This window comes from Cygnus atratus, chromosome 15, assembly GCF_013377495.2.
Source record: "Cygnus atratus isolate AKBS03 ecotype Queensland, Australia chromosome 15, CAtr_DNAZoo_HiC_assembly, whole genome shotgun sequence".
NCBI lineage: Eukaryota > Metazoa > Chordata > Aves > Anseriformes > Anatidae > Cygnus > Cygnus atratus.
In genome coordinates, this window is record NC_066376.1 from 13,125,458 (window position 1) to 13,147,660 (window position 22,203).

General features: G+C 56.0%; 2 protein-coding genes across 3 annotated transcripts in view; one reads left to right on the forward strand and one right to left on the reverse strand.

The window, feature by feature from the left end:
• Positions 1-72: 72 nt before the first annotated feature.
• On the reverse strand, positions 73-9,630 carry VRK3 (VRK serine/threonine kinase 3). Its single transcript, XM_035549001.2, has 11 exons — positions 9,141-9,630; positions 7,865-7,917; positions 5,941-6,007; positions 5,049-5,133; positions 4,449-4,548; positions 3,994-4,086; positions 3,526-3,658; positions 2,666-2,786; positions 2,286-2,347; positions 1,091-1,239; positions 73-398 (listed from the first exon to the last, which is right to left on the reverse strand). The coding sequence occupies exons 1-10, from the start codon at positions 9,628-9,630 to the stop codon at positions 1,091-1,093; spliced, it is 1,353 nt and encodes a 450-aa protein (XP_035404894.1). The 3' UTR covers positions 73-398.
• A 6,876-nt stretch (positions 9,631-16,506) lies between these two features.
• Positions 16,507-22,203, forward strand: part of ABCA3 (ATP binding cassette subfamily A member 3) — a 29,831-nt gene continuing 24,134 nt past the window's right edge. Inside the window, exons 1-2 of one of the 2 annotated variants that reach the window (XM_035548808.1) lie at positions 16,507-16,589; positions 21,817-21,909. In XM_035548808.1, the coding sequence (XP_035404701.1) occupies positions 21,856-21,909 (54 nt within the window). In that variant the 5' untranslated portion in view covers positions 16,507-16,589; positions 21,817-21,855. The remainder of the gene's footprint in view (positions 16,590-21,816; positions 21,910-22,203) is intronic. The other variant, XM_035548809.1, reaches the window with a different exon arrangement.

Sequence of the window (22,203 nt, forward strand, 5' to 3'; positions counted from 1 at the left end):
AGCATCCCCAGAAAGAAAGCCTACAGAAATGCCTTGAACATGACAAATAACTACATGCCAGGGGGCCTTGGGTGCTTGTCCGTAAAGTTTATTATAAAACAACACACTGCCACTGTTGTCACTTAAAAAAAAGTCCCTGATTTAGTTTCTTTGTGCCCTTCTCCTGGTGGCTAGAGTGCACTTCTCCAGCTGTTTACACTAACTTGCCATGCAGGAGCATCTTCACAGTAACTTGTTACAGCAGTGGCTCAGCATTCAGTAGCACATCACATTAAAATTAGAGGAAAATGCTTTTAAAAAGTCTCTAAAACAGGCAGGTTAAAAGTTAAATGTCTTCTGAAAGGGGCTCACGCTGCAGAAAGCTTTGAACTCTGTTTTCCTGTGCAAGTTTCCTTGATCTAAAAGAAAAGGCACAAACAGGAATATTAACCAGCATTTGTACAATTCCTTCCCAGAAATCTGTTCCTGGGGCTCCTGCTTAATCCAGAGGCCTTGACTGATACAGGCCCAGACTAGACATAGATTTGTCTTTGTATTTATTTGTATTGTATCTCTTCTCAAACCTTCATCTTGGAGGTGTTCCACGGACAAAATAGAGCACTTGTGCCTAGAGAGCTGTACTAGAAGCTGGCTTTATGAAAAGGAACTACAAAAGGTACAGCCCAGGTTCTGGATTTTCTTTTTTTTTAAAGGACCACAGTACACATCAATCTGTATTTTATTAGCACCTTCAGGGCCCTGCAAACTGTTCAGCCTTTATTGTACCTGGAAGAAGGTGGCAAGCATTAAGCCCTTCTAGAAAAACTCAAAGAAACAAATATTGTGACAAATGCTAAGCTTGGCCTTGCGTAGCACTGGACTGGTCTCTTAAGAGGGAATGGTGAAAGAACAGTACTGCTTTCAAAGTCAGGAGGAGCCCTGTGGTCTCCTCTGGTGAGTTCACAGACCACCCTACTCTGTTCTCACCTCCTCTTGCTGCTGCCTGCAGCACCACAGGGTGTACGGCGCAGGGCAGCAGTGCTGTACTGCTCAAAGCAGCATAGGGGCACAAGTGCTTTGCACTGTGGCACTATAAACTACAGGCACTTACTTAGGGCACTATCCTGATAGCCACGGAGTCATAAGCTGATGCTTTCATCTTCTCCAGTGGCTTTTTGAAGAGCTGCCGCAGGAACTCATAGTTGGGCTTCTCCTCATACTCCAGTGCCATTACTTGCTGCAGGTAGCTCTGAAGGGCATCTGCAAAATGAGAATGTCACTGCCCGGAGCAGCACGGCCACCCATCATCTCTACAAAGCTGTCAAATAGCCTCTCCAGACTGCATTCCCCGTAGACAGATCACTCACCTGCCTTGGCCAGCTGCAGAGAAAGGAAAACAAAACCTGGACTGCATCAGAAGCAGTGGGACCAGCAGGTACAAGGGAGGTGATTCACCCCCTCTACTCTGCTCTTGGGAGACACCACCTGCAGTGCCCTGTGTTCAGCTCTGGGGCCCCCAACACAGGAAGGACAAGGACCTGTTGGACTGAGTCCAGAGGAGGGCCACGAGGGCGATCAAAGGGACAGAGCACCTCCATTATGTAAAGAGGCTGAGAGAGCAGGCTTTGTTCAGCTTAGAGAAGAGAAGGCTCTGGGGAGATCGTATAGCGGCCTTCTAGTGCCTAAAGGGGGCTACAGGAAAGCTGGAGAGGGACTCTGTCGGGAAGTGTAGTGATAGGACAAGGAGTCTTTAAAAGAGAGTAGACTTGGATTAGATATAAGAAATTCTTCACAATAAGGGCGGTGAGGCACTGGCACAGGCTGCCCAGAGAAGTTGTAGACACCCCATCCCTGGCAGTGCCCAAGGCCAGGCTGGATGGGGCTTTGGGCAGCCTGGGCTGGTGGGAGGTGTCCCTGCCCATGGCAGGGATGTTGAAACCAGATGATCTTTAAGGTCCCTTCCCACCCAAACTGTTTTGTGGGTCTGTAAAAACAGAAGACTAATATGAAACTCAAAGATAGGACGGGGAAGCGACCCAAATCCTGCATTTTTAAAGCCCCCACAACACTTGCCTCTTCAGCAAGGCTCATGAATACAGACAATGGGCAGCAGCCCTCCTTGTTTTGCTGCAAAGAAAACAAGGGATTCATTCACAGGAGGAGCCTGTCAGCTGGTCCCTGCAATGCTTTGGCACCATCACCACTGGAAGCCATCCCAGCTAGCACCCCAGCACAGGGAAGGCTCTAACTTCAAGTACAGTCAATCCTCCCTACACAAGAAGCCCATAGGAAAAGCAAACCCACACCTGGAATCGATCTCTGCCCGATGAAGCACTGTTGGAGAAGGCATGTCACAGCTGCTTTGTACCTGGAATAATCAGTGCAGAGTGCTGTCAGGTAAGAAGCAAAGGAGCAGGCACTCAAGCAGCCCATCTTTAACAACAGGGACAAAAAAAGGCTGAATTGAGGTGACCAGGTTCTAAACGGTGCTGAAATCTGGGTTCACCAATAACCCTTTTGTTTGGAAGACACAACTTTGGCCACCTGCTTCCAGTCTCAGCCTTTACAGTGGATTAACCCACGTTCCAATAGTGTACTGTGACCATGTGATTTCTCTTCAAGTCACAGAACATTCCTCAGTACTTTCTGCTGAGCATTTCCCAAAAGAGCAGAAGATTTCTCCTACTTTTCTTTCTTCTCCACCACAGTTTCCACGTTCTTCAGATCATGAGACCAAGGCAAGAAGCCACAGAGCCATTTCAGAAGACAGTAGCCCAGAGATTCCAAGTCACTCCGTCGAGATGGTCCTGATGGGAAAGAAGGGAGATTGACACATGAAAAATTGTTTGGGAGCCATCTGAGAAGAGGCGCAAGCTAGCACCTCTCCTTCAAACGCAAGTAGGGACTCTAGCACTCATTGCACAACCTCGGAAGTCTCTATCTGAAGTGTCCTTTATGTAAAATGGGCAGCCTTGTGATGGGGCACAAGTCTAAAGAGCTGAAGTACAGAAATGCAAGAGTTTCACTGAGATGTGCTAGAGCATATCAATAGTTCTGAGAGCCTGCTACCACACAGTTGAATGAGCATGGCCCAGCCCCTGGACGAACATCTGCCCAGTGTGAACATTGCAACCAAGAGAGGTACTGGCTAATTTAAATGCCCTTCCAGCTCTCACTGCTTCAAGGTCAGAGCAAAGCTGGCTTGCTTCAAGTCTGTTTTGGGCAGGGATCCAGTCTGGTTTGAAACATATCCCTGCTAAGCCAGCAGGAAGCAGCCCAGTTTTCTACTCCTCGCATGCCTGCAGTAGAGCCAAGGCTCCAGATGGAGCAGGAACATCCCTGCACCTCTTGCTGCCGTTGCCGAGTAACCTGGCAAGTCCCAACACAGCAGCCCAGAGAGAGGTTAGAGGAAATAGCCTGACCAGAAACTGAGCTGCAGGTGATGATTTCCAGGCAGTTTTACTAACAAATGCCAGCTCCAGAGAGCAATGCCACAGAAACAGCTCTGTGGCAAGCTTGACTGGCTTGTGTCAGAAAGAGACTCACCTGCTCCCTTGTGGCTGTCCAGACTGATAAACTCTATCGTGCCTTCATGAGGGGTCCTGCTGCCTTCGCGCTGAGCCACGTGCTTCCCTCCTGGGCAGTAACGGAACGCAAAGCAGTAGCCCGCTAGGGTCACCTACAAGACACCAATAAACACACGTCTGAGCATTACTGCTTGGGGGCAGGACCCCAAGCTGTATATCTGCTCCTCTTCCTCCATAGGTCTCCAGGACAGAGCCTGAAAATTCCCTCCAAGGAATCTCCTTATTGCAGACTCTAGGTGGCATGCTAGGTACCATGTCCACTCCTCCAGGTGTCAAATCTGTGCGTTCCCCAATCCTGCACCACAACACCTGCTTGAGCACTGCACAGAATGCATCGTCCCCCTGCTCCAGGAACCTGGGTGTTCTGTCCTGCTCCACGAGCCCTCCTTCACTGCCATTTCCTTGCAGCACAGCTCCTGCTCCATACCTGTGTGAGGTCTGCCGGGTTCACGTAGATGTTCTCAGCCGTGATGTCCCCATGCACGTACTCATTTTCATGAAGGTACTCCAGGCAGTCTAGCTACAAGTAAACAGAAAATGTGAACGTATTAGACCCATGCATTCCTTCTGCACATGGGCTTTCACTAAACTGGACTTTCCAACGCAGTTCCTTGAAGCTGTGTGCAGGTATACATAAGCACCACATCTCACAGACTCTGATTTTCAAGTGCCAGCTTTCTTTCATTCTCCTTATCTCAAATTCCTTCAAATTTACATACTGCTCAAGAGATGCTACTCAAGTTCACAACAGGCTCAAGGGATGCTGCTTTAAGACCCCAGCCAAACCCCTGGGTTAGCTCTAAAACATCTTTAAAAGATTAGGGAAAAAGTTGTATGCCTTTTCCAAACGAGTCTCTTGGAAAGTATTGGTTCTCTACGTACCAGCCGGACTACGATCTGAAAAGCTGCTTTCTCATTCAGGCGTACGCCATCATTCAGGATGGAGTGAAGAGTTCGCCCTAAGTCTGAGAACACCAAAAACCTACAAGAGACAAGGACTTGGCAGTACCTACCTGGTTCAGAAACCCTACAACAGACACTCATCAAGCATTCTACCTGGATTAGACCTGTCCCCCACTTCATGTTGACCTGGGCAAAGCTCTCCTCATTTCTTATATATAACAAAAAAACTCCTTGAAAAGGAGAGACATGCTGACCACATATTACAAAGTCTCGGTCTCCCCTTTTGTGTTAAGCTTAAAAGGCAGGAATAAGATGTCCCTGGGCCTGAGGAGCAGAAGCAGCAAAAGCAATGACTTCACCAGCAACACAAGGACTGAAGGAAACAGGCTATTGGGAGAAGCAATATTTTTTGGTAATAAATAATTCTGGTAGTAAATGAGATAGGAGCAACACATACTTAGGAGCCTGCGGACAGCAAGAAATGAAACAGCAGAGAGCAAGAGGAAAAGAAGGAAAGCCCAAGAGGATGGCAGTTGTGGACAAAAGAGCTCAGCTATGCCCTTCACAGAGTCGCCTCACCTGTATTTATCTGCATGCAGTCCAAAGCCAACACAATTGGGGATTCCCAGCAGGGGCAAAGAGTGTAGCTTCTTCCACTTATCCACTAGAAGGCAAGAGAAGAGGACAAAGTGCAGCAGATGCTGCTAAGGAGCTCCAAAACAAAGGAGCTCAGTCAGGGATGGCCTTTCTCCAAAGGCCTGATCTGCCCTGGGCAGCTCAGTTAAAAGTCACTCTCATACTGATTCTGTCCCAGAAATGCCAGCCTAATATGCTGGGGTGTTAGCATGTCAATGAACATAGCACTGCAGAGCAAGAATAAGACCGAAGGCATGCTGGAAATACCAGAGCAGGCTAAAGCGTGTGCTTGCTATGGGGCTACGTAAAACAAGAAGGGAAGAAGAGAGTCAGGAGCAGTGATGGAGAAGCAAATTCTACACATAGGCTTGGGAAGGACTTGATTGCAGTCTTCCCAGAAGTGCAGGTTTGTCAGGAATTCCCCCAAAACCCTTGCTCAAACACCTGTCCATGTTCCCTGGTCAGATTTGCCCATGCTCAGGTTTTTGAGTCAACTGAGTAAATACTTGACAGCAGCTGACAGAAATGCCCGCGGAAGCAGCACAGAAGAGAGAGCGAGCAACGGCCAGCCAGGCTGCAGGATTAAACAGCTACCACCGAGATCAAGACAAAGCCTGGGTAGAGCAAGAGAGCTTCAAAATGCCATTATTAGTGTCCTAAAGGCGACTACTGGGAGAGCAGCTCTTGGCTGAACTGCTCAGCACTCTGACACAGATGAAGCAACAAATTAGTTTAGTCTAGCCTTGCCTTCTGAGAGACTGACAGAACCAACAAGAGAATGATGCCAGTTTTCCTAACAAGCAGCCTCATCCCCACCCTTCCGAGAAGCACCAACCTCTGTCTTTCTTTGCAGCTCGCTGGAAGAAGTTCTGTTCATTGTAGATCTTGCCATCTTTGACATCCTAAAGGAAACAGAAAGAAAATGCATTACTTCAGCTACACACCCCCTGCTAGAACGGCCAATTTGGGCAAGACTGCTACAAGACTACTAAATATTTTAAAACTTCCCTCTTCCCACCCCCCAAAAAAAACAAAAGAACAGACAGCAAAAGAGCTGAGAAGAGAGTTCAGGTCTTTTGGCTCGCTATTTAATGCCGCACCTGACAGCCGCATCAACTCCAAGCATCAGCACAGAACAAGGGAGCAGCTGTCTCACACCGCACGTGTCAAGCACTACCACTAAGAAGCATCCATTGGTTAAGAGCACCTAGACAATGTGAACCATCTGGCAGCCTAGAACAAGCTCTAGTCCTGAAGCTGTTGTGTTAGAAGGAGACAGAGGCAACCCTCATAGCCACAGCACAGATGAGGTTATTGCTGCAAACAGGCAAGTCAAAGCTATTCCATTTTATGCTAGCTGTCAGAAAACAAGACAAGCAAGAAAGTCTGTATTCATAACATTTCCTAAGTGTCTGGGTAATGTGTTGGATTCTTAAAGTCCATCCTTTTTACCCCAGTCAGCTTTACTACTCTTTTACTACTGCTGTTATCAAGTGACCTGATGGTTTACAATCAATGTATGCACGTCTGCGTGCCCACACACGTTTATATAGACATACACAGAAATATATTCAAGATACTGCACACTAACTTAGGACAGATGCTACGCATGGGAGGAGGCAGCCGTTTTACATCCTGGCTGGTTTGATACCAAAGGCCCCACCCACAAGCGGTCCCGGTTTCTGCGGGATCAGCAGTCTCCAGACAACACAAACGACCACGTTCCAGGTATTTCATCGTGCATCTTGCCTGAAAAGCCAGTCTGAACCGAAATGCTCTCATGTGCTATACGACAGACCGCTACAGCCGCCAGGGCTGGGCTACAGAGTCAGAAGACTGCTGATCAAAACACCAGAAGGTGCAAAATACAGGAGCTGGGAGTGTTACGTACAGAAGTGAACAAAGATCCCCACCTACTGGTTCTAGTTTTGTGGCAGCTAGCTGTCTGTTCTCATTACCACTGTATTCTTTCTCCACCCTCTTATACAGCTCTCCTCTGACAGAAGAGTGAATAATTTTACTAGCACATGTGAGTGGGCACCACCACGTCCCCCACAGAGCCATCAGTCACCAACTCAATTTCAACTGCAGAACAGCTATTACCGAACATAACACGTTTCCGGAGAACACAAATCTTTGGAAGCGCCTAGGAAGCTGGGTCAGAATTACAACTTTAATTACTGTTTAATTTAAAGATGTGCTCTGGTGTTAGAGTCTCTCAGTATAACCTCAGCATAACCACCAAATTCTGTCATCTCCAGTTCCCCCCTGACTTCAGCAGGGTTTATGCACTTGCCATATAGGAAGAAAGCAGGTCTGACATTAATGAAACAAGAACTCTATCCTACAGCACTATATTCAGTTTTAGAGATTACTGAGCCTTGTGGATTGAAGGGGCAGTCTTCTGGGATGAAGGGGTTTTTGTCTGTTTGTTTGCTTTTAAATGAAATCCTCATAGCTATTTTTCTTCACGCCTCTAGCGGAACAGCCAACTTCTGTTGAAAACCAAGCAAGAGATCCCTGGGAAGTTTTATCCATCTCCTAAGCAATGGTGTTATTCTCTCCCTCTAAGGGATTTTCCCTACGGCGATGAGGACAGTGAAGCCAGTGCACATCCCACGAGGCGGCACAGCTTCAGGCTAGAGGGGGCCTCTCTGACCACCTGCTCTGAATTCCACCTCTAGTCCTACAGGCCGGATGGGTCAGGCCCTGGACACAACACTACACGCTATTTCTTACCCAAACAGATCAAAACTCACAAGTTTGAGGGAGAATCTTTGCTTTTGAGGACAGGCTCCAGAGGCTGACTGAGCTGTGGAAGGATGGAACAGATGTGGTTACAGAAGCACAGAAAAAAGCTACTTGCAGTGTCAGCTATGCCATTAAACACAGCCTGCACAGCCCGACTTTTACTTATCCTCTGCTTCTTTCACTTGGACTTTGCAAAAGCATCCTCTGTGACAGTGTCTTCTGCTACAAAATAATTCTTACCTTGCTCCAGAAGCACAGCACCCCTGACATGCTTCAAGTGCAGATCTGCTTAAGTCACAGAAGCATCTACGCATGGCTACAGTAATGGGGTGCTTTGAAGATGGCACGCAAAGAACAAATCATTAGTAGAATCTCAAAGGCATCCCCAAATTAATTTGATGAGAGTTCCCTCTGGCTCACTATGTAGTTTTTCAAGTCTGTAAGAGATCCCAGTCCCTTCTCCTCTGCGTAATGTTATTATATACATGTGACCTTCCTCCTCCAAAATTTGCACCCATTACTTTGCCTTGGGGAAGTTTCCTTTCTGCTGCTCTCAGACTGAATGCTACACACAGGTTATCAGCTGCTCATCATGCAAAGGGTGTCTCTGTAAAAGCACCTTCCACTGTAGTAACAACTACAGTGATTTGCTCTTTTGATTTGCTCTTTTTCTACCATCATGTCTGTGGATGCCCTGCCTTTGTTATGAAGCAGCATAAGCAAGTAGAAGGAAACTAAAGCCAAACATCGGGCAAAGCTTACTAACGGAGAAAATTCCTCCTGAGCAGTGTTTTCAGGTTAACGGTGGGGAATGAGATCAAAACTTTTCCCTTGGAAATACAGAACTCGACCGGAGAGAAAAGATCTGCACGCACTAAACAGCTGAGAAAATGCCCTGATGATTTCTCTGGTTCCTTTTGGCCCTGAAACAGGTCGAGAATCCTGACCTGACATTTATACAGCCCTGACAACACCTACAACACAGCAACTCCTGCACGGGGCTTGCAGCGTGTCGGTTTTGAACCTAAAAAAAAAAAAAAAAAAAAAAACAAACCAGGAAGCGGCAGCAGTGGCCAAGAAGGCTTTTGGTCTCAGCACAGAGCAGAGCAGCCTGCGGGCAGCCTGACCTCCACGGGGCTCCCATCTGCCCCCCCGCGCTCTCCAAGGAGCCGAAACCCGGTGCGGGGACGCCAGCCTCCGCACCACAGCCCCCGCGGGGACACCCCGACAGCCCGGCCCGGGATGGGGACCCCCCCCCGCCCCAGGTCCCCGTCCCCACAGCACCTTCGTACATCAGCCCGGGGCCGCCGTGCTCCAGCAGCCGCCCCAGCCTCCACCGCCTCTTGCCGTGGTCCTCCAGCACCTCGTCCTCCGGGAACGGCACCGCCGCGACGGGCCGCGGCTTGCGGGGCGAGAGGGAGCTGCGCTTCGCCGGGGGGGCGAGAGACGGAGACGGGGGCGCCCGGGCGGCCCCCGGGGAGGAGCCGGGCCCGGCCGCCTCAAGCTCGGCCCCGCCGGCGGCCGCGGGGCTCGGGGCTCGCCATGGCGCGGGAGCGGCCGCCGCTTTCCCCGGTGACGGCGGCAGCCTCTCGCCGCAGGCCGGGCAGAACCTGAAGGCGGGCTCCACGCCGCGCCCGCACTGCGGGCAGAACCGGGCCGGCCTGCGGGCAGAGCCGGGCTCCGGCTGCCGCTGCTGCTCCCGCTCCGCGCCGCCGTCGCGCTGCGCCCCCGCCGCCCGGCCCCGGCCCCGGCCCCGCCGCCCGCGGCCCGGCATCGCCGCAGCTCCGCCGCGTAGGCCCCGGGACCCGCCGCTGCCGGGCCCGAGCATGCGCGCGGCCGGGGGGGGCCGGGAAGGGCCGGGCGGCGGCGGCGGCTCCTCGGCCCCTGCCCCGCGCCTCAGGGCCCCCGCGGGGCTCGGGGGGGTGTGGGGCGGGGGGCGTGGAGGGGGAAGGGGAAAGAGAAGGGGAAGGAGAAGGGGAAGGGGAAAGGGGGGATAAGGAAGGGGATGAGGAAGAGGAAAGGGAAGGAGAAGGAGATGAGGAAGGGGATGAGCATAAAGAAGGAGAAGGGGAGCAGGATGAGGAAGGGGAAGGGGATGAGGAAGAGGAAGGGGAAGTGGAAGGAGATGGAGAAGGGGGATGAGGATGGGGAAGGATGAGGATGAGGAAGAGGAAGGGGATGAGGATAGGGATGGGGAAGGAGAAGGGGATGAGGATAGGGATGGGGAAGGAGAAGGGGAAGGGGAAGGGGATGAGGATGGGGAAGGAAAAAGGGAAGGGGATGAGGATGGGGAAGGGAAAGGGGATGAGGAAGGGCAAGGGGATGAGGATGAGGAAGGGGAAGGGACAGAAAGAGAAGGAAGGGGAATGCTGCCGGGGGCTGCCCCTACTGCCTCGACCAGCCTTCCCAGGTCCTGGCTCTGGAGGAAGGACGATATTTCTGTTACTTCCTTCTTGGTTTTGGGTTATTGGTTCGTTATTTAAGAAATTCTATTAAAAAGTTACTTAAAAGTGAGCTTAGGACTACAAAACGGGTTCTCCAAAGTTAATGAGTGCTGGGGTTAATCAAACGGTGCCGGGAGGAGTAACAAGGCCAGCTGTTCTCTGTACTGCACGCCGCGCACCTTGGACAGGCCCCACTGGGCCAACACAACAAGTGTGGATGGACTGCGGCCGTTCTGCCCCGGATGGGTGCGACAGGGCCGCCTGTGAGGAAGGTGCCGGTGGGACAGGTGCAGGGGGTGCTGTCACGATGGCATCGCTCTCCAAACCTCATCCTGGCCAGCCAGTGGAGCACCTTGCGTGCAGGAAGCAGGCTGGCAGCAGGCTGAGGCAAGAGCTGCCCTCACGGCAGCTCAGTGAGGCCAGGAGGGAGCTGGATGAATAATGGCAGGGCCAGGAAGGAGCTGGCTGAATAAAATGGCAGGGCCAGGAAGAAGCTGCCTGAATAAAATGGCACCTGGCATCAGCCCCCTGCCAGAGCCCGGTGCAAAGCCCTGGGGCTCAGGGGAGACTCCCCTGGCCAAGGCAGGGGAGACCTCGTCCCACCTCAGGCTGGCTGCCCTTCCCAGCCCCTCCAAACACCAAAAACATTCCTAACATTCACTAAGCACTTGAAGTGTTCCCAGAAAAGCCCAAACTGCGCCAAGTGACGGAGGAGGCCCTGCACATATTCAGATCGTTTGCTGCCGTCTGTTGCCAGCACTTTTCCATCTGCCTTTGAAGCGTGTGGACGATGCCAGCAGCCATGGAGCAGCTTGGCTGGGCTCCCACATCCCTACCTGCAGCGTTCATCAGGACGCAGCACACACTCAGGTCACTTTGTCATTTTTTCCTGGCACTGTGGGTGCAGCAGGGGTGTGCAGAGCTGGCTGACCTCACAGCCACCCCCACTGCGCCAGCTTCTTCTCAGTCCTAGATATTCCTGCCCCTTGTATAGGTGCAGATAGCAATTCCTGTGTTAATCAAAGCTATGCATCAGAATTTCCTTCATCAGATTTGGCTGAATACACCTTTACAGGCTGGTGGCGTCTTCACCTCACTCCTGAATTAAGATCTATAATCATTGCTTTTCCCTACCAAAGCCACCAGCTGGTGGCCCCGACGTGAATGTCATGTTTCAGCAACAACTTATTAAGCCCTGCAGTTACATTTTTTTTGTTGTTGTTGTTTTTGACTTTTTTAAACAGTATTAATTCATGATCATAGCTCTATAATTCTGTTGGTGGTTGCCTAGGGAACAGTGATCATGACCTGATTACATTCAATTTGGGCAGAGAATAATCCATTCAGTAAACCAAAATACATATTGCTTTAAAAAGTCAAACCCCAGAAAGCCAAGAAAAAACGGTGAGAAAAATTGGTGGTGGGAAAAGGCAGATGGGAAAATGTGTGTGAAAAAAGGGAATTCTTTAAGATTTCTTTCCAAGAGCCTCCAAGCTAGTATCAAAGAAGGAGAAAAAAAAAGTAATAATTAGTAATTTTTTTAAAAAATAGAATAAATGGATGAAAGAGGAAGTAGATACGAAGTCTGGCCACTTCATGACAGGTAATTTGTACTGGCAGTGCTGCAGGGCGAGCAGTGCACATGCAACCCATTACGCTGCAGGGGCTGTGTCTACGAGCATCGTGCCTCCTGCCTGGCCTTGGCACTCTGCTCCCTCGTTCCTGCCTCTCCCCCTTGGCTGCCTCCCACATCCCCGTCCTCCTCGGGGCGCAGTGACCCTGCCTGGTTGTGGCAGCAGGCCCACTGACTCCTTCCTTATGTTCCTTGCGCTTTGTTACTCAACACGCAGCATGCAGGCGAGCTGCAGCCAGCATGCCAGCACCTCCCTCCCGAATGATAAAACTCGTTTAGAGCCCGTCACTGCGTACACATAGCACTATTTTTTATGTTGCCTTGAATTCAATTATACTGAATTGCATTTTAAGTCTTTCTGCTCAGCCACTTGACATCACGCAACCCCTCCCCAGCTTTTCACAGCCTGCTTTCATTTTAACCACTCCGAGGCACTGCGCATCGCCAGCAGGAGCTGCTCTCTCTCTTGGATGTATTGACCAGCACAGGTCTGGCACAGATCGTGTCCATTTATTCCCACAGCATCTCCTAACTTCTAAGCAGTTACTTTACAAGCAAAAGCTCACTGTAAATCCATCCTTAATGTCATGCAGAGCTTTTGTAGTGAGGCCCTGTCCCTGCCAGCCGCAGTGGGCTTCCAGCAAACTTCTTCTTTCTGATGGGTTTGCAAACACTGGCTATAATTTTTGTGTGGTAAGCAAATTGCGCTCAAAATATATTTTGTCTCTGTGAATGTGGCTTTTAACTTGCTGAGGGTTTTGCTTCTTGCTGTTTTCCTTGTTTGAAAAAGAAAATGCCATTTTTTGAAGAATTTTAATTTATTTTAACTATTTGTTTGCATTTTGACTAGCTTGCCTTGCTGTTAAGCCATCCCCCAGCAGGTTCACCATGGTAGAACCTCTGTGTCTTGGTGGCACACTGGCTAGATGACATCTCCCCATCATTTACATGTATTTTCCTCTGTATTTCATTTTCACTTCTCCCTGTGAGTTTCTCTGTTTTATGTAGTTCCTTCCGGCAAGGTTAGGTAAGCTTGCCAAGGGTTTTTGCCCTTGCCTGTGCCCATTTTGCAGCCTGGCAGCTCCTGACAGGCTGCTGCACGGCCGAGGCAGCGGTTGCCGTCCCGTGATACCACCAGCATGGCCTGGCTTGCTGCTGAGAACTGAGCCCAGCGTTAATGAAGCACAATCCCAGCCGTATCAGGTCACGCTAAAGCCCAGATCCTGCCATCAGCAGTGGGCAATGTCTGGGAAAGTGTGCAGAGACCAGGGGAGCGTGTATTCCCGGAGGATTCCCGGAGGATTTTCCCAGTCTATGGCTCAGGGGATGTCCCTTCTTCTGGTTCTCCAGATGCAGTCATTTGGGATGTCTTTGCTGCCACATTTCTCCACTGAAGCCTCCCTACACAGCGGTTTCTCGCTCTCACAGCCTTGTGGCCTCCCTCAGCAGTTTGGGCACATCGTCCCCATCCTCTCTGGGTGGAGTGCCCTCCTCCCTCATCCTCTGTGTCTCCTGGGCCACTCCCCGGGGGTTCCTGCAGATTCCCAGTGCACCTAGCTGCTTCCCAATGCACCTGACTGCACCCCACGCCTTTACTTGCTTGGTCCCGTGCCTCCCCCAGCCCTTTGCACGCCCGGTCCTCCACCAGCTCCTCCACACCTCCCGCTCCGGCCTGTCCCTTTCACCAATGCCTTATCTTCACCCAAACCAGGCTGCCTGCTCCTCCTGCCAGGGCTGCAGGCACGGCAGAGCACCACCTGCATCTCCTCTTGTCCTGGAGGCTGTTTTCAATGTCTCTTTTCCTCTGAACTTTGCTGAAGGGGCAGAGTTACGAATTTACCTCTGGATGAGTCCCTGCACCACTGCCCACCGATCTCACCCCATCCTTGATCTAAAAACCCTCCTGGGATTGTTTTCAGTTTAAGAGCTGACTTGGTTTTCATTTAGACCTCATCATTCCTTAGAATGTTTTCTCTATTCTGAAGATTTCTCTATTTTTTTCCTAAGACTAAAGGCAACCTGCCTAACCAGCAGCCTGCCCACCCTTGCTGTGTGAGCCGCGCTGGCTGCAGTGTATCCAGTTTCCTCTAAAGGTGTGTTTTAGGTGAACTTTTGACTTTTCCTGCAATGCTCCCAGTTTCTGCAAGACGTAACGGATGGATGCTCACCCCGAGGCTCTGAATCAGCAAGGTGCCGATCTGCTCCCCACTTGCACGAGAAACATCCCTGGCATCTTCTCTTGGGAGGTGGCGCTCTGGGGTAACAAATACAGTCCCCAGTATTGCAACAGCCAGCACTGCAGCTAAGTCAACAAGTGGGAAGAAACTAGGACAAAATGGGAAGTGATCTCAGCAGAAGTCAGCTCTGTTTGCCTGTCTCTGACCTGGGGTTCGTGGTTTGGGGCTGTCCAGGGAAGCATCGCTGGCAGCTCCTGCTCTGTGGGTGGCGGGGAGCACTGGGACGTGGCCAGGTTCGTCCCTGGGTGCCGCATGGCCACACCGGCGTCATCAAGCAGTGCTCCCCAGCACTCGCTAGGTGTGGATATCCTCAGCACGGACCTCAGCCCCCCGGCCATGCTGCCCAGGGGCCATCCCGTGGGCTGGTGTCCCCAGGCTCGGGGACACGCAACTCGGCTCTGCCAGCGTGAAAAGGTGCTGCTGCACCAGAGGCCACCTCCCTGGGGACAGCCACTGGCTGGGTTGACGTTGGACACAGGAAGATGGTTGTAAACTGGAATATCTGGAAGGAGGAGGTGACCAGTAGGTTTCGGCAGTGGGGTTAGCAGCTGTGCCAGCACAGGGGCTGACTTCTCATCCTTTCAGATGTTGGTGATGAGTGTGATGGAGCCATCGGGGCGGGGGGGACACCCACAATCAAGCACTCTCCAGCTTTCTGACACAGGGAGGTGAGAAGGCCGTCACTGCAGTTTGTCTTCTGCCCATGCGTAGCAATGGATGTGACTACCCAGTCCTCCCCGCCCCGCACCCGACTGCAGCCCCAGTCCTCGCACCTTCGCGTGCTGCTGCCCCTCTCCGCAGGTCTGTCCTGACCCTGCTCCCTCCCCGCTGCCCCAGTGCGTCTCCTGAGCACCAGCTGAGTCACCACGATGTCACCCTGCCTCATTGCAACATCTCTCATTTGCTGTTCCAGGAGCAATGAGGAGCCTGTAAATACTGTCTTTGGCAAGACTTATGTTTTGATCTAATCGCTCCGCTTCCTTCAAAGCCAGGCACAGAGAAGAGCCGAGTGAGGCAATAGGGAAGGTCACGGGGAAGCTGTAATTGGGGAAGATCAAACCATGCTGTAGGAGGGGCGTGGACGCGGCAGGGCTGGCTCAACCCAGGCTGACGCGAGGCTGCAGCGCCATGGGACTGCCTTTCAAAGGCACCAGCTGCCCCAGATACTCCCCAGGACCCATGGTCATGCTGCCAAGCTCCCTGGCACTGCGGCACAGACCCCACGCGAGAGCTCTGCTCACACCGTCCCTGTTACACCTGCAGCAGGTTAAAAGCATTGTGTTCGCAACGTGGTCCCAAGCGATGGGGAAAAGCCAGAAGGAGCTCACCAGCCACCCGTGGAGCGCACCAAGCCCCAGCTGACCGCGCTCGGAGGGAAGGCACACGCCATCCCACCCTGGCTAACCTGCACCACTCATGCTTCAAAGCACGCGTGCGGCTCTGCGGAGGGTTGGCAACTCGCAGAGCTGGGAGAGCTCCTCCTGCCCCGAGCCCTGCTGGCAGCTGCCAGGCAGCCGAGCGCAGGCGGGAGCTTTGCTGGGCAAGCCGGGCTCAGGGCTGCTTGGTCCTCGCTGGCAGCCAGGCGATGTGTCCGAGGGCACATCGTCCCCTCCGCAGACACCCGCTGCTGGGGGGGACCAGGGCCGGTTGTGGAGACGCTTCCCCCCTGGGCTCCCCTTTTTCCCCTGCTGCTGGGCCGCCCAGGACCTCCCCTTGCAGCCCTCGTCAGAGCCCCCAGCCCTGCCCCGGGCCCCCTCCTGTTGCGCAGCGCGATCACGGGGTGTCACTCCTCGGCTTTGTGCGGTTATTTTTAAAGCTGATGTTGCAGCTTTGCTCTCTCCCTCCCTGAGGAAGCTTCACCCTTGTCCTGGTTTTGTTCCTTTCATTTTCTGAAGGCAGCCAGGGTCAGCCGGGGCACTGGGGGGGGGGGGGGGGGGGGGGGCCTGACAAAACCACCCCGAGATGAAAACATGGCAGGAGAAGCGATCCTCAGAGCCGCTGGGCTCAAAGCAGCCCTCGCAGGACTCATCTCAACGGCGGGCAGGACGAACCGCTGCTCTTTAGCCTCCAGGGAAGGGCAGGAGGCTGCGGGCCGCCCCGCTCCCCGCGCGCCGCAGGTGTCCCCGCGCTCCCGCGGGCGCGCACCTCCGGGCCGGGCGCGCCCGCGGGCACGCGCACCCCGCGCGCGCGCGCGCACCCCCCCCCCCCCCCCACCATACCCGCAGCCAGCCGCGTCCCGCGGGCGCAGCCTCGCCGCCCCGGGGCGCGCGCTCGCGGGCACGCGCGTGCGCACGCCGCGTGCACGCGCACGCCCGGCGCGTGCGCGGGGCGGGGCGGCTCCCGGGATGGCGGCGGCGGCGGCGGCGGCGGCGGCGCGGGTGCGGCGCTGAGGCCGGAGCCGCCCGGCCGGCGGGTGCCGGTGAGTGCGGGCCGGGGGGGCCGGGCCGGGCCGGGCCGGGGGGGGGAGGCGGGTGCCGCCGGTCGGGCTCCGTCCCCGCGGGGCGGCGGCCGAGCCCCCCTCGGCAGCGCCGCGCAGCACCGGGCGGGTCCCCGGGCGGGTCCCCGGGGGGATCCCCGGGGGGGTCCGCGGGGGGTCCTCGGGGGGGTCCTCGGGGGTGGCGGCGCCCCTGCCGGTGCTCGCCCTCGGGGATGGGGAAGCGCTCGGCACCGGGCGAGCTGCCGGAGCCGCCTCGCTGCGGCCGGGCCTCGGGTGCCGCCGGTGCCGGGCCCGCAGCCGGGGCTGCCCCGCTCGCGTTCGCGGGACGGGCGCGGAGGCGAGCGTCGACCCGGCGAAGGCGCGCGCGCGGTGCGGGGCGCGTGCCCGCGGGGAGCGGGCGAGCCCTCGGGGGCCGTCGGTGGCCGGGCGAGGAGCCGCTGACCCCTGGGCAAGCAGGTGCCGGCGGTGCGGGCGGCTTCGTGAGAGCGTCAAAAGCCCCGGCGGGGGTCTCGGGGGGTCAGGCCGCACGGAGCTGCGGCCTCACAGCCTGCCCGTGTGCCCGCAGCGAGCGGGGCTCGAGGCCGTGTCACCCCGCGGGGAGCAGAGCGGAGCCGGGAGCTGCGGGTCCAACGCCGCCGTTCCCACCTGGCTGCTCCCTGCCGGCACCGCCGAGCCGTCAGGGAAGGAGCCCGAGCGGCCCCGGCCGTGCTGCGCCACACCGGTGGCTGGCGGGAGGCTGTGGGGCTTGTGGCTGTGCCACGGGGCTGTGCCGAGCCGGCCGGGCCCCATCCTGCTGGGCTCGCTGCCTCCCGGCGAGTTTTATGGCTCTGTGCGCCCGGCCTCTCGCACTGCGGTAGGTCGTGGCTTTTTTTACGGTCTGGCTGCTCGTCGCACGGCTCCTGCGTTTCCTGCAGCAGCGAGAGGGGAAAGGAAACGCAGCAGCAGGAGCTGCGGCCGCTGGCGGCCCCGGGTAGGCTGTCCTGGAGCTGCTGGAGACAGGATTTCCTGGAGGTGTCGGAAATCGCTCACGGCTCCCAGAAATGCTGTCCAGAGCCTCACCCTTCCAGCACCGGGGGTGCCCTCGCCTGGGACCTGGCTGCCATCAACCCGCGGTCCCTGGCACGGCTGCTGCCCCCCCCCTGCAGCAGGCACCGTGTTCGGCCCCGGCTGCTGCCTCCAGCCTTCCAAGGATGCTCCCTCCCCGAGCTGGTGGGAGAAGTGATTAAAAAAAAGCCACGTCTGCCATTTCCAGGCCGCGTTCCTATGGCAACAGGACATCAGAAGAGCAGAAATGCAGCGAGTGCTCTGAAATAACCGCTGCTCCCAGGAGCACGCGGCCTTCACCCGGCCCTTCTGGGGGGATGGCAGCGGGGTCAGGCTGTGGCCGCTGTCCCTGCCCGTCCTTCTGCCCCGATCCGAACCCGCCGGGCCCATCTGCAGCTACCCCGGCACCTCGTGGGCAGGAGGGCGGCCGTGGGGCCAGCCCTGTGCCCGTGTGCTCAGCAGGATCTCTCTCCCTCAGCGCTCCGGCACAGGAAGCGGGGTGTTTCTGGGGAGGTGGAACTGGGGGACGGCGCGTTACCAGAGCTGTGCTCTCGGAAGCTGGCCGTGTTCCTGCTTCCCCTGGGCTGCGCCTCTGGCGGGGAAAGTCAGTCCTGGCTGGCAGAGCGAGCGCTGAGGTCAGGCAGAAGAGCGTCTCTGGAGGGTAACCTGATCTGCCCCGGCACGACGGGGTTGCAGGTGAATTGCGTGGTGTCCTCTCGCAAGGTACGCGCGGTGCCTCCCACGGTCGCCCGGATCCATCTGTGCACAGCCCCGCTTCCCAAGGACGGCGATCCCGCTGGAGCTGGCCCCAGTGAGTGGCCCCAGGAGCGTGGCCGGGGCAGCAGAGCCCCGCTGCAGAGCTCGCCCAGGGAGCGCCTTCCCAAAAAGGCTTTCCCTTCAGGTTTTGCACGTTCTGGGTTGAAAAAATCATTTCCGGGGATGCTCAGAACCTGGGAAACCTTTTTTTTTTTTTGCGCTCAAGTCTGTAAGAGCAGCCCTGCTGTAACCGAGCTCCTTCCTTCTCTTGTTCCGCAGCCAGCAAACAGTTCAGTGCAGGTTTTCTTGGGACACTTAAAAAAGGGTGGACAAATTTGATTGGCAGTACTGGAGTTTTCTGACGTTGTGTAGCGTTGGCGTTACCCAAGAGGTGCTTGACACTTTCTCAGAGAGGTGACAGCCCCGCTGGGAGCAGCAGCGCCGTGCGGGCGCTCGGGAGGCGTCTGGCTCGCCTCCGAGGGTGCGGCACGGCGAGCGGCAGGTAGGTCGCTGTCGGATTGTCGATGAAACAAAGGAGCAATGGTTTTGGTTGCCTTGATTGGTTCCCGATGCCCCTCGAGTAAGTGCAGGAGGACGTTTTTGTGCTCGGGTGGTTTGTGTGGGCGCGCGTGGGTCCTGTCGTCCGCTTTGCTGCGCGTGGGGCTGGGGGCCGGAGGGGTCCTGGCCCTACCTGTGGCATTTCTGCCAGGGCGTCCCCCTGGGGACGAGAGGGCACGGGATGGGCTTCGGTCTGTTTTAACTGACATCTAGCAGCAGCCACCTTTGCAAAATCCCCTTTGCTGTTCCTCCCCTGCCTGCTGCCTGGAAGGGGTGGTGTCTGACGGGCTTCTTCTGGAGCGGGCTTCTTCTTTTTCTGGGTTACTGCACAGAACAGGACAGTCCGGCGCAGACGTTGCGGGCTGTTGCAAGACTCTAACTTCTTTGTATCAAACAGTAAAAAAGCAGATGGTTTTTTGCTCAGAGCTTGCACCTGGATTTTGATTCAGGGCCGGAAAGAAGTGTGCCAAGCCAGGAGGACACCTGGAGGGCTCAGGGACGTGACCGTGTAGGGCAGGCTGGGCAAACGTTTGGTTGTTGCTTTCTCCACGGATCCTCGTGGATTTTCAACCTGCTCTTGCTGCCGTTCTGTTTCTCCCAGCTGCTGGCGCTGTGCTGGTGGTGCGGTTTTACCAGGCTCCGGCCGGGTGGGTTACTGACCTCCCCCCGGCCTTGCTGGGCTGCTTCGCCTTGTACTTGCAGCTCTCTGCCGAGGCTATTGGCGCTATTAATCTCTGGAGGCCCAGCTGTCTGTGGGTGCTTTTGGCCGCAGGAAGCGATCCCAGCGGCAGCGGACCAGCCCCACTGCAGCCAGAGGGAGGAGGAGGAGGCGGCTGTCGTCGCAGGGGCAGCCGGCTGAGGCGCTGCCCGTGTCTCTGTGGCCGCCCCTCAGAGCCAGCTTTCCCGTGTCTGCAGGCGATGCTTTTGTGCAGTGTCTGCTGAAAATACACCTTTGTTCGCACGAGTGCAGCAAGCCTCCGAACCTGGGCAGCCGCGCGAGGTCTGGGGAGCTGGTGCTGTAGCCACCAGAGCTGGAGAACCTGCTGCCGAGCATCTCCCACGCTGTTTCTGGGAGGCAGCGCGTCCTTCCGTGTGGCTGGCGGCGCTGCCAGCCTGTGGACCAAGCTGTGAGGCTGGGGCTGGAGCACGGGTCTCCTCGTGGCAGAGGGCACCTCCGAGGCGAAGCCGGGAAGAGGGGATTTGCTGGGCTCAGTCTCCGAGCACAGCAGGGGTGTTGTTTGGCTCAATAGCTCCTTTCCCCCAGCTTTGTGGTTTGCATTTCCCGGCTCCAGTTGCTGAATGTGATGTGTTGAAGTGAATTCAGCTGCCTGGCGCAAGACCTTTGAGTTCAGGGGTCTGTGAAAGATAATTATTTGGCATTTATCCTGAGCTGCTGGCGGGGCCGTGCTTCCTCCTCTTGTCTCGTAGTCCTAGGGTCAACCGTGCTGCTGGCTGGCTGTGCTCGTGCCGGGGCTGACCCCCTGCAGTGGGGTGACGTGGTGAGTGCCAGCACAGCTCACCTCCCGCTGGGGCCGGAGAGCTTCCTCGGGGAACCCCTGCGTGCCTGCCGGAGGGATGGCTAAGCTGGAAGTGGGAGGAGGGCTGGTGGGTTCCTCCAGAGAGGGGAAGGGCTTGGGCGCAGCACCCTGGGGCGCGGACCTTTCTCCCCTGTGCTTCTCTCAGCCATGCCTCTCATCTGGGACGAGAGTTTGTTCTGGGAAAGCACCGCTAACATTGCAAAACCAACACTTCTGACGCCCTGTATCGCGGGGAGGCGGAGGCGCAGCCTGAAATCTTAACCAAAAGAGTGGGCTACAAGTGCTTTCCTGGCCGTCCTCGGGCCGGTTGTGGTTCTGTAATCCTGTGCTCACACCCCTTAACTAAAGCTTTTCCCTGCCTGCGGCTGGGTGAAGGACCCCTGCGAGGGGGCGCAGCTGCCAGAAGTGGGTCACGGCCCATGCGGTGGCTCCCTTTGCACGGCAGCCTTCGGGGTGACTTGCAGAGCCCTGGGCAGCAGCGTGCTCGCCCGGCGGCTCTCTCCCGATGCCCCGGTGCGGCGGAGGCGCTGCCCGTGCCCGTGGGGCTCCTGCCCTGCTCTGCGTGGTGGGTGCAGCGCCCCAGGAGCACGTCCGGGCTCCGTGACTGCGACGTCTCCTGGTGCTCGCAGGCTGGGTTTCCGAACAGCAGCCTCCCTCGCTGCGCGTCCAGATGCTTGCAGCTGCCTCGAGGCCGTGCAGATGGCTGGGACCAGATAGCACCAGAAACCCAGGGCGCCTCTGGCTCTCGAGGGCTCCTAATGACCCTTGAGGAGGGAGCACAGCGGTTATTTTCCACTGTTTCGGGGCTGAGCCAGTTGTTGCAACATCGTTCTGGGAACGGCGATAGCCGCCCTCGGCCTTGCTGCCGATGCCTGGGATGTTTCCCGTCAGCGTGGCCGATTTCCTCGCACCGTCATCATCATCAGCTCCTGGCGCTCCTCGTGGCAAAATGAAACTTGGGTGCCCAGCTCGCAGGAGTATTGCAGTGCCCAAACACGGGGCCGGCGGTGATTCAGGGCTGCTGTCCACCCATGGCAGCAGGTGGGCTTACATCCCGGGAGCTCTGCAGGGAGAGCACGGCACTTTTGGGCTCCTGCCTTGCTGCGGGGGTTCCTGAGGGCCAGGCTGGGAGCAATGGGGCAGGTGGGTCGGGAGGGAGCTTTGCTGCCCTGGCGGGGCTCAGCAGCCTCCGCTCCACCACGCAGCGAGCCTGGGGGCCGAGCAGCTCGCGAAGCAAGCTCCTGGGCCTTGGCAGTGGGGAGCTGCCTGGGTCTGCGAGGGCACCGTGCTCACTGCTCTTTCCTGTTCCCCAGAGTCCTGCGAAGCGGCGGCGGTCCCCGTCCGATGGGAGGATGGTTGTTCTCAGGCAGTTTGGGCTGCTCCTCTGGAAGAACTACATCCTGCAGGTAGGCTGGCACGGCGCTCCTGGGGGGACACTGCCTTTGTCACTGCCAGACGTGGTTACATCAGAGCTTTCCTGGCGTCCTGGTTCTTGTGCTTCTGTGTCCGGGACAGACGGGCAGGGATCAACGCCTGTCTGTCTCTGTCCCCATCCCCTCATGCCCATGTTTCACCATTACCCTCACTTCTGAAATCAGGTGGAGTTCAGCTTCCCTGCCCACGGGCACGATAACCCCTGTGCGGCGGTGGCTTTTCTGAGCTATCTCCTTACACAAATCCTTTAACGTCCTCCAGCAGTG